The sequence below is a fragment of the Diachasma alloeum genome, unplaced genomic scaffold (assembly GCF_001412515.2).
Source record: "Diachasma alloeum isolate Michigan unplaced genomic scaffold, Dall2.0 Dall_scaffold_00198, whole genome shotgun sequence".
Classification (NCBI taxonomy): domain Eukaryota; kingdom Metazoa; phylum Arthropoda; class Insecta; order Hymenoptera; family Braconidae; genus Diachasma; species Diachasma alloeum.
In genome coordinates, this window is record NW_021680363.1 from 1,407,345 (window position 1) to 1,420,595 (window position 13,251).

Sequence of the window (13,251 nt, forward strand, 5' to 3'; positions counted from 1 at the left end):
AATACCTCAATTCTGATTCTATATTGTACACAAAAGTTTACAATTCAATTCTGTGTTCATGCTCAGCTTGTCACAGTCATCTCGCTTTACATCTTTTTTTATAACGCCCTCATATGCTCACACACTCAATTACTTCAATGTCCATTCCACTCGAATTACGATATAAATCCTTAATCGATTATCATATATTGTAAATCGTATATAATATGTACAAATCGTCTGATGCGTCACAACGATTATCATCCAATTAGCAAAAAACGTATTTATCATTGCTTCGTAATCCCTTTTTTTCGCGTCTGCAGATGCTATGAAAATTCTCACTCACTCACATCTACCCTCTCATTATCAACATATTTTTGCTAGTAGGCCAGCAAAGGCCTTATTCAAACGCACACGAGTGCAATACCTACGTATGATTAACGGATAATAAAAAAAATCATTTGGATTATCTATGAAGTAATGAAAAAAAATCCCCTAACAAATAAAAATCTAAGGAGTATGTAGTCATTTCGAAATTTAACCCATGGTATGACGATATCGAGAATGCGTTTGTGAGGGAAAATGATAAAATTCTCCGAGTCGGGCGTGAAATGAAGAATTTCTCCTAAACCATCACTCATGAAATGAACTAAAAATTAATGATCAGTTGGAAATTCAGAAAATTCTAGATCACTATTTCGCGAATATCTCAAAAACTAGTAGGTTTAGAGAAAAATGTCAAGAGATCTTTTTTAAAGCTGACAAAATTCTCTAAGAAAGTTTCTTCACATTTTCCTCTAAACCTCGTCGTTCCTGAGATATTCTCAAAATCATCTTTATAATTGGTTTCAACTTCATATCACTCCCCCATTAGTTTAACCACATGTAAATAATTTAAACCGCTGATAAGATCTTTGAACGATTTATAAACATTGGAATAACCGTGGGGAAGGAGGGAATCCCGTTTTCTAGAATTGTAAAAATTCCTGGCAGTGTCTTTTATTTTCGTTCTCGTCTCGAATGAATTGAAACGTACGGTGATAATCGATACAGAAAAAAGTAATATACAAAAATCACATAAATATTCTAAATGAGAGTAGTAACAGAAGAGGAAAATGTGAATTTTAGTGAAGAGTATATAATTCAATCTTAAAGCGTTAGAGAAGCATTTATGAAATATCGTATAAATAGCGAGATTTCAATCTTCCATAACTCAAGATTGGCTGAGTGAAATTTTCTCAAATTTGGCGTCATTTTGAAGCTTTTTTATTGTACTTTGAAATGAGACCAGATTTGCTGAAGTGGTACCATTCGTTCAGGAGATATCGAAGATTGAACATTTCCATTTTACGAAAACCCACCCCTGAGGACGCAGCGGTAACAGGATCACGAGTTTTATTACATCAGTTACAAATAGCAAATTATTGATTATGACAGTTTGCAGACGAGACTCTCTTTAAACGCCAAGAATAACTGATCAATTGATATACAGATTCAATCAAGTTTTATCAGCAACTTGCAGCCAATTTTATCGTATTCTCGACAACATTTATGTAAAAAAATGTTCATTTATCATCAAATTATACAAAAATTGCACATGTCAATACACGAGTTTCTCTTCAATGAATTCGGCAGTGAAGTTGTGAAATATAACGAGTGAAAAATCACATGTTCATGCATTTATAGTGAATTACTTCGATGATGAGTTGAAAAACTTTTGTTTTCAACTGAATAAAGTTGATAACTTTCATTTTAATTCCTGTTGATTCTCATCAAGAGACATTTATCCACTCACTCCCTTCGATTTCACAACTCCACTCGTAAATTCTTCAATCCCACATGAGAAAAAAAAATATTAGCAAAGGCTGGGGGATGATCCGACGTGCCTCACACCCATGAAAAATGGTTAATTAATGATGCCATACTTTAATAAACACATAATAGTCATTAGGGCGTATTAAATATTGCATTTACGAATAATGGATTAATTTCACATTATGCATTCATCCATATCATACGCATGTACACAGTCTCCCTTGCACAGTGAATATTCACAATAGTTTTTCATTTATTGAATTAATGATTAATCACGATAAAATCGATAGATCAATCATCAGTTTTTTTTTTTTTCAAATCATAATGGATACTATTGTTTACGAGTTTGACGAGCACCCGTTGACGATGACTGTCGATTTCCACTAGACGTTTGATTAATTTGTCGATTCACTTGTTGCGTTGAACGTTTGCCTAGCTGAGCTTCCTTGGGGTCAAACCCCTCACTATGTCGCTTCCAAAACAAAAGATACACAAACGGCCACATTAGGCGTTTCATTGTACTTCTTTATTCAAGTTTTTGACTTTTTTTTAATCAACTTTCTGAATTCTGGATGAGGAGTCCTCTCTACCGTGGCACAGCAACCATTTTCTTTCGAATCCTTCTGTGTATTGTTTATTTATTTTTCATCATTAATCAATCAAACAATCAATCAGTGGTCTTTAATGTTCTGTTGTTGTTTTAAATGTTCTGTCTGTTTTGTTTTTCTGTTTTGTTGTTTCATTTATTCTCGATTTATTCTATTCGATCAATAGATTTTGCCCCTAGTCTTATACACTATTCGATTTCTAGAATTGTTTTTTTTTTTAAATCATAGCAGTGTCAGTTTACCTGAAAAATCAACGCAGAAACAGAAATAATGGAGTGAATTTTTTTTTGTCAAATTTGTTGTTTCATGTCTCACGACACTTCCCTGCATGCAAATAAAACGTTAAATTACGGATTATGGTTTTTAGAATTTTGAAATTTAGATAGTTTTTAGAATAATGGGTAAGAGCAATTGATTATCAGTCTTTTTGGAATTATTATTTGTTTAGGATTGATAACGATAACCTCATACCGCACCATGCCACGGTATAGTGACACCATATCCCAGTGTAAAGCTATGATTTTATTATTATGGTGAATGTCTTGTGATGTTTTATTAGATACCAATGAACCACGAAAACCCGTTACCAGTGTGTTGTTTTTAGGGTGCTGTACGTGGAGAGAATTATTGGGAAATTGAAGTTTTAGTAATATTTGTCTCGATGATGAGAAATTTCAGGAGAAAAATTCAAGATATTTATTTTTTAATTTTAAGAATTCGTTTCACCTAGTTTCCACACAAATTTTTGAAGTTATTCTTCAAATTATTTCATTCTCTCTTGCCGGAGAATTCATGGCGCGATATTTTTGCCAAATTTCATTAGTTTTTTTTTATTTTCATCAATTTAGTAATCATTTCAGTCAATTAATAATAAATCTCACGAGAAAAATTCACGCCATTTTTTGCATTTCTTTCTCTTTGAAAAAAGGCTTTTGTCATTTTCCGCCAGAAAAGGATAAATAAATCTAAAAAAATGGCTTAAAAAATTATGAATAATTCCTTTCATCAAATTTTGTTATCCCCCTTGCCTGAGAATTCATAATGCAATGTTTTTCCCGAATTTCATCCGATTTTTTTCAATTTCCATCAATTTAGGAATCATTTCAATAAATGAATTAAAAATTCTTTTGACTTTTCTCGAAGAATTCGGCATATTCGATGCAATAATTGAAATATTCCCGAACATTCCCCTGTAATTCCCATAATTTTTTTTATGACATCATGATGATAAATGTTATTAACTCATTGATTTTCACCGGATAATTCTCTCCACGTAACCTACGTGATATCATGTAATGTAACTCACTTTGATTTTGTCAAATCAACTATCGCTGGCGTGGGTGCGGGATTACGTAGGACTCGCATGCTGACCCTTCGTTTCTCATGACCGTCTGCAGTGGTTGCTGAAAAATATTGTCCACATAAACCACTCATAATGAAGTAATCTCCGTCATCATTAAAGGAAAAACAAGAGGAAAGGAATGCAGAATGAGTGATCTTTTCTCTTTCAAACAGAGATGTTCAAAGACCACTCATTTTCCTCTTTCCTCGTAAAAAAACCGAGCATGAAAAATTGAGGCTTTTAATCCATTAATCAACAGTCGTGCCATGAAAATTCATATCATCTCATGATCATTCAAGGGCCGTTAATCATGCGATATTGACGGATTAAGCATTTCAGTTAAATTCTTCATTTTTTTAAAGGTTTCACAAAAATTCTGATATTATTCTGGATGAATACCCACCGGTGCAACCGTCTAATCACCACTATTTAATTTATGATGAATGAAATTGTGCGAAAATTCACGTTATGAGTCTCTTTGATATTTATTTGCTAGCGAAGCAGTGAAATGCAATAAGTTCCAAAATTTCGATTTTATTGTTTTGCGAATATCTCGAGAACTATTGGGTTTAGAGAAAAATATGGTGTTACACTTTTTATGGAGAATTTCAAGAACTACAAAAAAGCTCTTGTGGCGTTTTTCTCTAAACCTATTAGATTCCGAGATATTTCCAAATAAGTTCGAATAAAAAGCTAATAATGTGATTTTCTGACAATCAGATATGGCTGCGATTATCTCTGGAACTATTGGGTTTAGCAAAAAATGTCACAGTACCTTTTTTGCAGGGAATTTCATGCGCTAAAAAAAGCTTCTATGACATTTTTCTCCAAACCCACTCCCTCATGAGATATTCGTAAAAAACTAACAACCAAATCATCAAATTTTTCACTACTTCACTACAAAATTCCAATTGTTAATGAGCAAATATGAGATAATAATTTTTCACGCTTGGCTATGGAAATGGTAAGAAATTGTACGAACAACATCTAATTAAAATTATCGTCAAAAACTAAAAGACATCGTTTAAGCAGAATAAAGCGAGAGGATATCGATATTGAAAAAACAAAAAGTTGACAAAAAATGTGTAGTCAATGAAACTTTTTGTTATTAACCCATCGATACCTCAGTTGATATACATTTCAATCTAATACACGATATAACGGTTTTTCCATTCAAGCCAAGTGAGAAAAAATGAACCAAGGATGTTAGAAACCATCACAATACTACTTTTAATAATTCATGGTGTGCAGAGAGAAATAAAATTAGACCAGTCCTTGAATGGAAAAACATTTATTTCTATAATTCATTTGTCTAATGAACTTTATAATTAATTAATAAATCGATAAAATAAAGGAGGAGAAAAAAATCTTCCTAATTAAGTTTACATTTATCAAATGGCATTAAATGTCCGTAAAAATGGGGACATTTGAACGATAAATTGAGAAAAAATTGAAAAATCTCAGAAAACTGGTGAAATGAAGATATTTTTCGTCTTATTTGATCTGCAAAACGTATCTTATAGTGTATTAAGGCACTTGATAATCATCTCTGATCCTCAAAATTAAGAGCAAACCCCAAGATTATTCCATCAATCAAAAAATAACAAAAAAATAATCGAAAAACTTGAAAATAATTCTCATTTCACCAGAATTCTGATTCCCTCATACGATGCACACTAGAGTCCTTAAACTACGAATTAAATTGTGTAAATATGTATAAAAAGTGTGAACACAGGGATTAAAAGTCATCATAATTCCCCAGAAGACGTAAATTAACTAATAAAAAAAAACGAGAGTATCAAAATTTTCGCAGTCTCAAGTTTAAAATAACGAATGAATGACTGTATTGATCAGTCTCATCGCCACAATCTCAATAAAAAATACTAAATGATTTCCAAATGATCACTAGTCAGCCGTATGTAATGAATTTTGTCAGATGTGCGTCATTTATGATCGTTTAAAATAGGTTTACCTAGGATATTCTATTATCTATTGAACGTATTAATGTTATAATTTGGTATAAGTCGCGAACTGCATTGAGTTTAATCATAGGAACATATATGTATCGGTTGGTAATAAGTAAAATTGGTATGACAACTGGACTATTTAAGAATTAGGAGAGAAATGGGGCAAAATGGAGCATTAATTTCCACGGAATTATCCGAATTTTTTCTTTTCTTTTTTTTATTATCGCAATAGCTTGGTAACGAGGAGTGCTACGACAAAATGCCACAACACGTTTTTTGTAGAGAATTCAAAGCTCTTCAAAAGAGATCTTTTGACATTTTCTCGTAAACCGACTCCCCCCTGAGATAATCCCCGGTTTTTCCTGGATCAAAAAAACTAAACTTTTCAAAAATCTTCTTTAATCTACAATATCTCCGGATCCAGTGGTCTGATTGCGGCAAGTCTGTGCTCATTTTAAAGACATTTTTCCACCCTTGAAAATGAGCCCAGACTTGTTGGATCTCGCTCAGCCGATCTCCAGAAATCTCTCATCAAAGACTCCATTCACCCCAATCTCCCTACTCTGACGAGGCTACAATGCTCTCCCCTCAACTCCTAACACCAAAATTTCCAAAAATAAGTAACGGTGGTAAGAGACTACCTCCCCTCCAAGATAATTCAGATGCAAATGCAAACGAATAGATCCAGGAGAATTCCCTTGATGATATCAAGATTCCCCTGAGGCTTGAGATCCCTGTAACACTCGATCCTTTTTCCCCCCTTTGCCTCACCCCCGCCCCACCCCTCATTCTGCCGTACATTTTGAAGATAAAGTCTTCCAAATTGACTGATGGAGTAACCAATCTCCAGGCTATCCTTATTGGCACTTGTTCCAAGTGAATAATCATCTCCATTCGATCTTTCAAACTTATCAATCACTGAGTTCATCCCAAACAGATCCTTCAGGAGTTCCTCCTCGTCCTCTCCCTCCCTCTCGTTATCACTCGTGACTTTTTGCCTCCTTTTGTCAAAAAAATCACTCCTGGATAGTTCAAAAAAATGCATCTGTTTGTCCTGATTTTTCCTCAGAAAATACTCATCAGACTTCTCCTGGAGATGCTCCTGGTCCCTTCGAGGATCCGGGGGACTCCCCTCCTTCCTCCCTCTGGGTAAAAAATGAAGGGAACGCCCAATGCGATGAAATATATTTGTTCGCTTTCGTTTTGTCGTGGAGTCCACAGTCCTGTAGGTTTTATTGCGTGAAAAGTATCCTGGGGTGGGAGTTTTTTCGAGCTCATCGAGACTCTTGGCGTTCTTGGCAGGCCAGTCTGCAGTGCTGTCTAGGGAATCTAGGCTCTTACAACCTTTTGATTCATTTTGAATGGAATTTTTCTTGAATATCTCACCCTCGAGCTCAGTGAATTCCACGTTCTTCGGTTTTTCAATGTCTTTAATTTCGCCAGGACCGTAGAAACTGGTCAATGTAGTGTCAACAACATCGTCCAGTGAATTATGTGATCTATTGTAGCTCTCCTCCACCGTTACTTTTTCCTTTGAATTTAAATTTTTCTCAGTTTTATGCCCATGAAAAAAATAACTCTGTTTGTCAATACGACGTGTTTCCGCGTTATCATTGGGTAAACGTTTTATAAATGATTGATAGTAATTGTGTGAACGCTGAGAATTGTAATTAATGTGTTCCCTGTGTTTGTCAATCTGTCCAATACAAATACCGGATATATCGAGATTATCAGGGGTTGATTGGGCTTGAGATGGTTGGGTGAGCTTGAATGTGTTGAATTTGTATTGGCGTTCTGGTGTTAGTGATTGTCCCAGTGGTAAACCACCACCATGACCACTAGGACCACTTGCTGGTTTTGATGACACGTGCTTAACTGGTGTCAGCTGCTGATGGCTAGAGGACAACTTTTGGTAGAATTGTATTTTACCTTGGAGATCATTCTTATCTTGGGAATCCTCCTGATCAGTCTCGTGCTTCTGACGACGCCCTGATGTGCTTACTGTTGCACCTGCTGTGCCTGAGGCGTTTGCGAGGCATTGGCGGGTGTACATTCTGAAAAAAAAAAAGATTTTTTTCCATTTTTGAGGATAATGGGGATATTTTTGGGAGGCATTCGGAGATTACACTTTTCGGATAATTTTCATGCCTCAGTTAAACCTTCAGGTATTTCGAAAAAACATTTCAGGAAATTTTAATTAATTCAATTCGAGTTTCAAGCTGTTGGAGATGGGGAAGTTTTCGTGAAATAAAATGTCTAGGATTTTCTATTTTCAACTGAACGTAATTTTTTAACTATTTAGGTTTTTGAAAAAACTTACATTATGATTTTTTTTTTCATTGTTGAGGATAATCGGAATATTTTTGGGAGGAATTGAAATCTGCGCATTTTTAAAGTCTCAGTCAAAGTCAAATAAATTAAATTTTTGTTTGAAACAGTGAGAAAGTTTTCATGAATTCCTTTTTTGTAGAGGAAAATTGAAAATGAAAATTGAAATTAAAATTTTAGAAAACTCACATTTTGACTTTTTCCCCCTTTTTTCACATTTTTTTTTATCTCTGATGTCTAGAAATTTTTCACTTTCTATTCACCACAGCTTCTAAACTGTGAATGTTTTTTCAAAAACATCTTGAAATCAAAAGGGGAAGGTTAAATTTAAGTTCTAACAGCTTCTCGTTTTATCTGGAAAAAGAATCTTTACGAAAATGTCTCGATCTCGTTTAGATTCCAAGACATTTAACAAAAACCTTCAGAAAACGTTTCATCGATTCCAGAATTAGTTTCTCTTTTCCATAAATGTCTGGAAATCTAAGAGACAACTCAATTTTCTCAGACATTTTTTTAACTCTGAAATTCCCTGCATTATGTTTGTGTCTCTGGTGTCAAAATTACGTGTCAAAAGTTATTGGATTGTTAATGACATGAACTACTGACCTTGATGGATGCTCTTGCTCATTATTCGTACCAGACGACAGTGGAATATTAGCTGGCTGTGAGTGAGTTGGTGGTTGTTGGGCTGGTGGCAATGCTTGCTGTCTGGCATTACCAAATTTGAGCAGATTCCAGTCAAATACGTAGTCGTAAGTGAAGGTCTCGTGATGGAAAAGGGTGCGGAATAGTTGTCGCAAATATGAGTAATCTGGCCTGTCCTCGAAACGTATTTGTCGACAGTATTTTAGGTACTTGGCAAATTCAACTTTAAAAACAAAAATAAATTGTCAATGATTTTCTCATGCACGACTGCAGCCGTAAAAAACTAAGTTCATCGTTTACAGTTCATTGAAAAATGTCAATAAACTTTTTTTTATCGGACATTTCCTCTTCAAGGTGCTCATTATGGAGAAAAATAAATAATTAACATGAATGTTAAATTATTTTTCCGCTACGGGGTTTAATTCTCACGTTTTTTAGAACAATTTTGCACTTGCATTCGTATCGAGTCATTGGCATTGACTGAATTTTTTATTTAACAAGATAATGCTAAATAATTAATGATCCATTATCAAAGATTTTCAATGCTAAACGCACTTTCTTAATTTTCAATTATCTCGAAAACTATGAAATCTACAGCAAATTATGAAAAGATGTTTTATAAAGTTCAGAAATAAAAAAAAAGTCTGAAATTTTTTATTCAAATCGCCCACTTCTAACATAATCATCGATAATTCATATTCAATCACAAATAATTTATGAATATTGAATTATTTTTCCACTGCAGGCTTATTCTCAAGTTTCTATTATCAATTTTGCATTTGCATTCGTGGGAGTCATTGTCATTGATTGAATTGTTAGTGTTTGATGAGTTGGTGAAAAAAAATATCCATTACCGGGATATCCTTTGCAAAGATCATCGATAGGTGTTGACATTTTCTTTTCCGATATCCGCTCGTACTTTTGCCTTTTAGTAGCAGCCTTCAGTCCTTGCCAAGGTAAACTTCCAATGTTGAAGTACATAAAGACATAACCTAATGACTCGAGATCGTCTCTCCGGGATTGTTCAATTCCCATGTGTGTATTTATACTAGCGTATCTGTAATGTTAATTTTTCAATGTCAACAATTGTCAAAAATTATTTTCTCGCCTTGATTATGGAATTATTTCAGTAATAAGGGCTCTGGAGTGATGATATTGGTCATTTTGAGACGATCTTTTCTCCTTAAACCCCTAATTATTTAAATAATTTCATTTTTATTCGTGGAAAAGATCAGAAGTCGATTTAATTGAATTTTGTCATGAGTTTTTGGTAAATATCTCGAAATCTGACAGAGATGGTGGAATTTTCATGAGAACCTTTTTTGTTGCTGAGAAAATTCCCTAGAAAAAAGGTCTCTACAAAAATTTCATTATGACGTTTGGAGTTGCAAATATTTCCGAAAAAATGAAGATTTAATCATTTCAATGGTTCTCGATTTTAATGAAAAATGAGTGGAACGAGTTTTGATTTTTTACCTGGCAGTTCCTGTAAGATTTTTATTCTCTCGATACGGTATATGTCTGTGTGTACGACCATCTCGATACTTCTTGGCCAATCCAAAGTCTATAATATACACGAGATTACCCTTTTTACCTAGTCCCATCAGAAAATTATCAGGTTTAATGTCACGGTGGATGAAGTGGCGACTGTGAATGAAGTCTGTTCTACTGATCTGTGAATAATCATGTAAATCACGTTGAATACATGAGGTTTCAATACAAAAATTAATGTGCATTGAATGTTCATTTATTTTTCAAGTTTTAATGAAGTTTAATTTCGAAATTTAGGGGAAATTGCCTATTTCTTGTAGATTCGCATTGAATCCACAGAAAAAAAAATCAAATCTAATATTGGAATACAAAAATTAAGAATGAACCATTTTTATTATCTGTATTATAAAAAAATATATATGCTTATGACAAAAAGTAAATAGATGTTGAATTAAAAAAATGATTCATTCTTTTGGGATTCATTTGCGTTTTTCATTTTATTTCTCATCACGAAATTTCAGGAGAAAAATGCAAAATTCATGCCCAAGAGTTTGTATTTTTTATAGAAAAAAAATCGTAACAGAATAATTCTCAGAATGATTGATGAAAATGATTAATTAACGTACCATTTGATCAGCAAGTAGAAGAACTGTTTTTAACGTAAATCTACGTGAACAAAAATTGAATAAGTCTTCCAGTGAGGGTCCAAGTAGCTCCATAACCATGACATTGTAGTCACCTTCCGATCCGCACCATTTTATTGTCGGTATGCCAACTAAAATTGATTGTTTCAAATGATCACAATAATTGTGATTTGCGTGGGGTGAGTGGACTGGAAAGACGTGATTGCTACGACATATCATCCTATTGAAATTTGTTACAGCTGTTTGAGGGAGATATTGTAGAATTCGGGAGAATACGTAATTACGTCAATTGGAATATCTGAGCAGAGTTTGTTAAATGTCATGTCTTCTCAATGCAATTAGCATCCTTCAATTGTAGAAATGCTTTTATAATTAATTAGGGTGGAAAGTTGATGAGGAAAAAATTCCAAGTGACGCAAAATCGATTTTCTTAATTTGGAATTATTTTTAGAGCAATTGATTTTTTTCTTCAAACCCCCTAAAGCCCAAATTTACATATTCATTATTAATGAACTCTAAAACATTCAATTCGACATAGAAATGTCAAAATACTTTTTGTATTTGAGGACAAGAAAGAAAAACACCTTCAAAATTTGTACAAGACGACGCAAAATAATTAATAATCAATTACATGAGATTTGCTATAGAAAATGCACGTCCTCTATCCTCAAACCTATCGATTCTACACGAAAATATCAACATGCCAATTTCGTAGCCGAGCATATCTCCAGATTCCCACAAAAAAAATCTCTTCAAATCCAGCCGAGACCCCTTGACTCCTTCGAAAACCTCATATTCAAATCTACATACCACCACCCTGCATCATCTTGTAGAACCTCGACTCTATGTGTAACTGTGGATGACGTGTTTTTATGCATTCCAACTTGATGGCGACTTCTTCGCCCGTGGAGATGTTGGTGCCTGATATAATAACAAAGAAAAAGATTCATGACTCGTCTGTATCCTCTAGTACATGAGGTTGGGCTGAAGAGGGAGGAGCGCGATTGGTGAGGGATGAAGAGAGGGAGAGGGAGATGGCAACAACGGGAGAGCAATGGATGACCCACGGGTGCTAAAAAATCACAGCAAAACAATAGATGTATCTTTCAAACGATGAAAGGGCCCTGCAACCCTCACGGAATATAAAGCATTCCCTGATAAACCTAATGAATGAACAATGCATAAAAGCCCAAATGTCGGATGAATAGTCGCGATTAATTCCGTGAAAATGCTGATGATGATGATGGAGAGAGTGGGAGGGGGCGGAGTAATGATATTGTGGTGAGAGAATGCAATGCATACGACTGAATGACGATTTATAAAAAGTCAACAATACCTAAATAAATATCTCCAAATGAACCACTCCCAATTTTCCGTCCGAGTCGGTATCTACTGCCGACGCGGAGTTCCATTCTGTTGCAGCCGTTGGCCGCGTGCTGGCCGGACAACGTGTGTGTATCTTGGTATTTCACTTTTTCTTCCAGAAATTATAAAAATATAAAAAAAAAAAACAACTCCCCTCGTTTTTGCCTCTAGCCTTTGCGTAGGAGTTTGCCCTCGTTCTCTTGAAAAATCCTCGAGTCCTCGCGTTAAACAATGTACAATTGTATAACCACAGGTGTAAAATGATAAAAGGGGGATGGAAGTAACAAAAAAAAGGGGGGGATTATTTATCAAAGAAAACTGCCTCAGAGACTCTGAGAATTTGCGATCTCCATGTTTGATCGCATTTCCGCTCGTCAACTCTCACACAGCCATCACTACACTTGTTTCTCCTCTTTCTTTATTCTTTTTTTTTTTCGGGAATCTTTTATTCTACTCGCTGGTAAAATACCCAACTGTTTCGTTTCACGGGCCTCTGGGCACCTCTAGGCTCACTCCAATACACCCAAGTTTTACCTACCTAACCAGTATCTTGGCGCATCCCAAGGTTCTGACTATTTTCTCGGCTGGGAGGGTGTGTGTGTGTGTACGTGTGTGTGTGGTTGCCTTTTTGTTCGGGAGGTTTAGCGAGTTGAGGATGCGGCGCTGGTGGTGGCTCGGGGATTTCTACGGGTCTAGTGTGCTATCTAGCTTGGGGAGAGTCTATGGGATTAATTAAGGGGAGGGGTAGGGGATTATAGGGGTGGCGGGGTAAAATCGACAATTTTGATTTTTTTTTCATTTTTGAAAATGATGAGAAGTTGAGAACAGGTGTGTAACATTTTAATAGGAAAAACTAGGCTTCTTCGAGCAATTTTTTTGAGTATTGGTAGGGGATTATAGGGGAACGCGGGGTGAAATGGACAATTTTGACTTTTTTCATTTTTGAAAATGATGAAAAGTCGAGAATAGGTTTGAAAAAATTTAATAGGAAAAATCAGGTTGATTTAAGCGATTCTATTTGGTTCTATTGGTAGGGGATTATAGGGGAAGGCGGGGTAAAATAAACA

At 34.9% G+C, this 13,251-nt stretch overlaps 1 protein-coding gene across 5 annotated transcripts; it reads right to left on the reverse strand.

Moving 5' to 3' along the window:
• On the reverse strand, nucleotides 1–12,759 carry LOC107035490 (casein kinase I). 5 transcript variants are annotated; one of them, XM_015252914.1, is made up of 9 exons: nucleotides 12,156–12,759; nucleotides 11,630–11,740; nucleotides 10,802–10,950; nucleotides 10,161–10,357; nucleotides 9,539–9,741; nucleotides 8,646–8,907; nucleotides 7,641–7,765; nucleotides 3,709–3,805; nucleotides 1–2,270 (listed from the first exon to the last, which is right to left on the reverse strand). In XM_015252914.1, exons 1-9 carry the CDS (start codon nucleotides 12,229–12,231, stop codon nucleotides 2,126–2,128), a joined length of 1,365 nt encoding a protein of 454 aa, XP_015108400.1. In that variant the 5' UTR covers nucleotides 12,232–12,759; the 3' UTR covers nucleotides 1–2,125. The 5 variants fall into 5 exon arrangements, with proteins under 5 accessions (XP_015108400.1, XP_015108401.1, XP_015108403.1 ...); XM_015252915.1 differs by having other exon boundaries at nucleotides 2,136–2,266; XM_015252917.1 differs by having other exon boundaries at nucleotides 2,179–2,644.
• Between the last annotated feature and the right edge of the window lie 492 nt (nucleotides 12,760–13,251).

Coding starts and splice junctions, on each gene's coding strand:
- LOC107035490 (XM_029126848.1), bottom strand. CDS start 12,231: ATGGAACTCCGCGTCGGCAGTAGATACCGACTCGGACGGAAAATTGGG. Junction 9,742..10,160: donor AATCTTACAGGAACTGCCAG/GTAAAAAATCAA, acceptor TTAACATTACAG/ATACGCTAGTATAAATACAC. Junction 8,908..9,538: donor TCTTTGCAAAGGATATCCCG/GTAATGGATATT, acceptor TTGTTTTTAAAG/TTGAATTTGCCAAGTACCTA.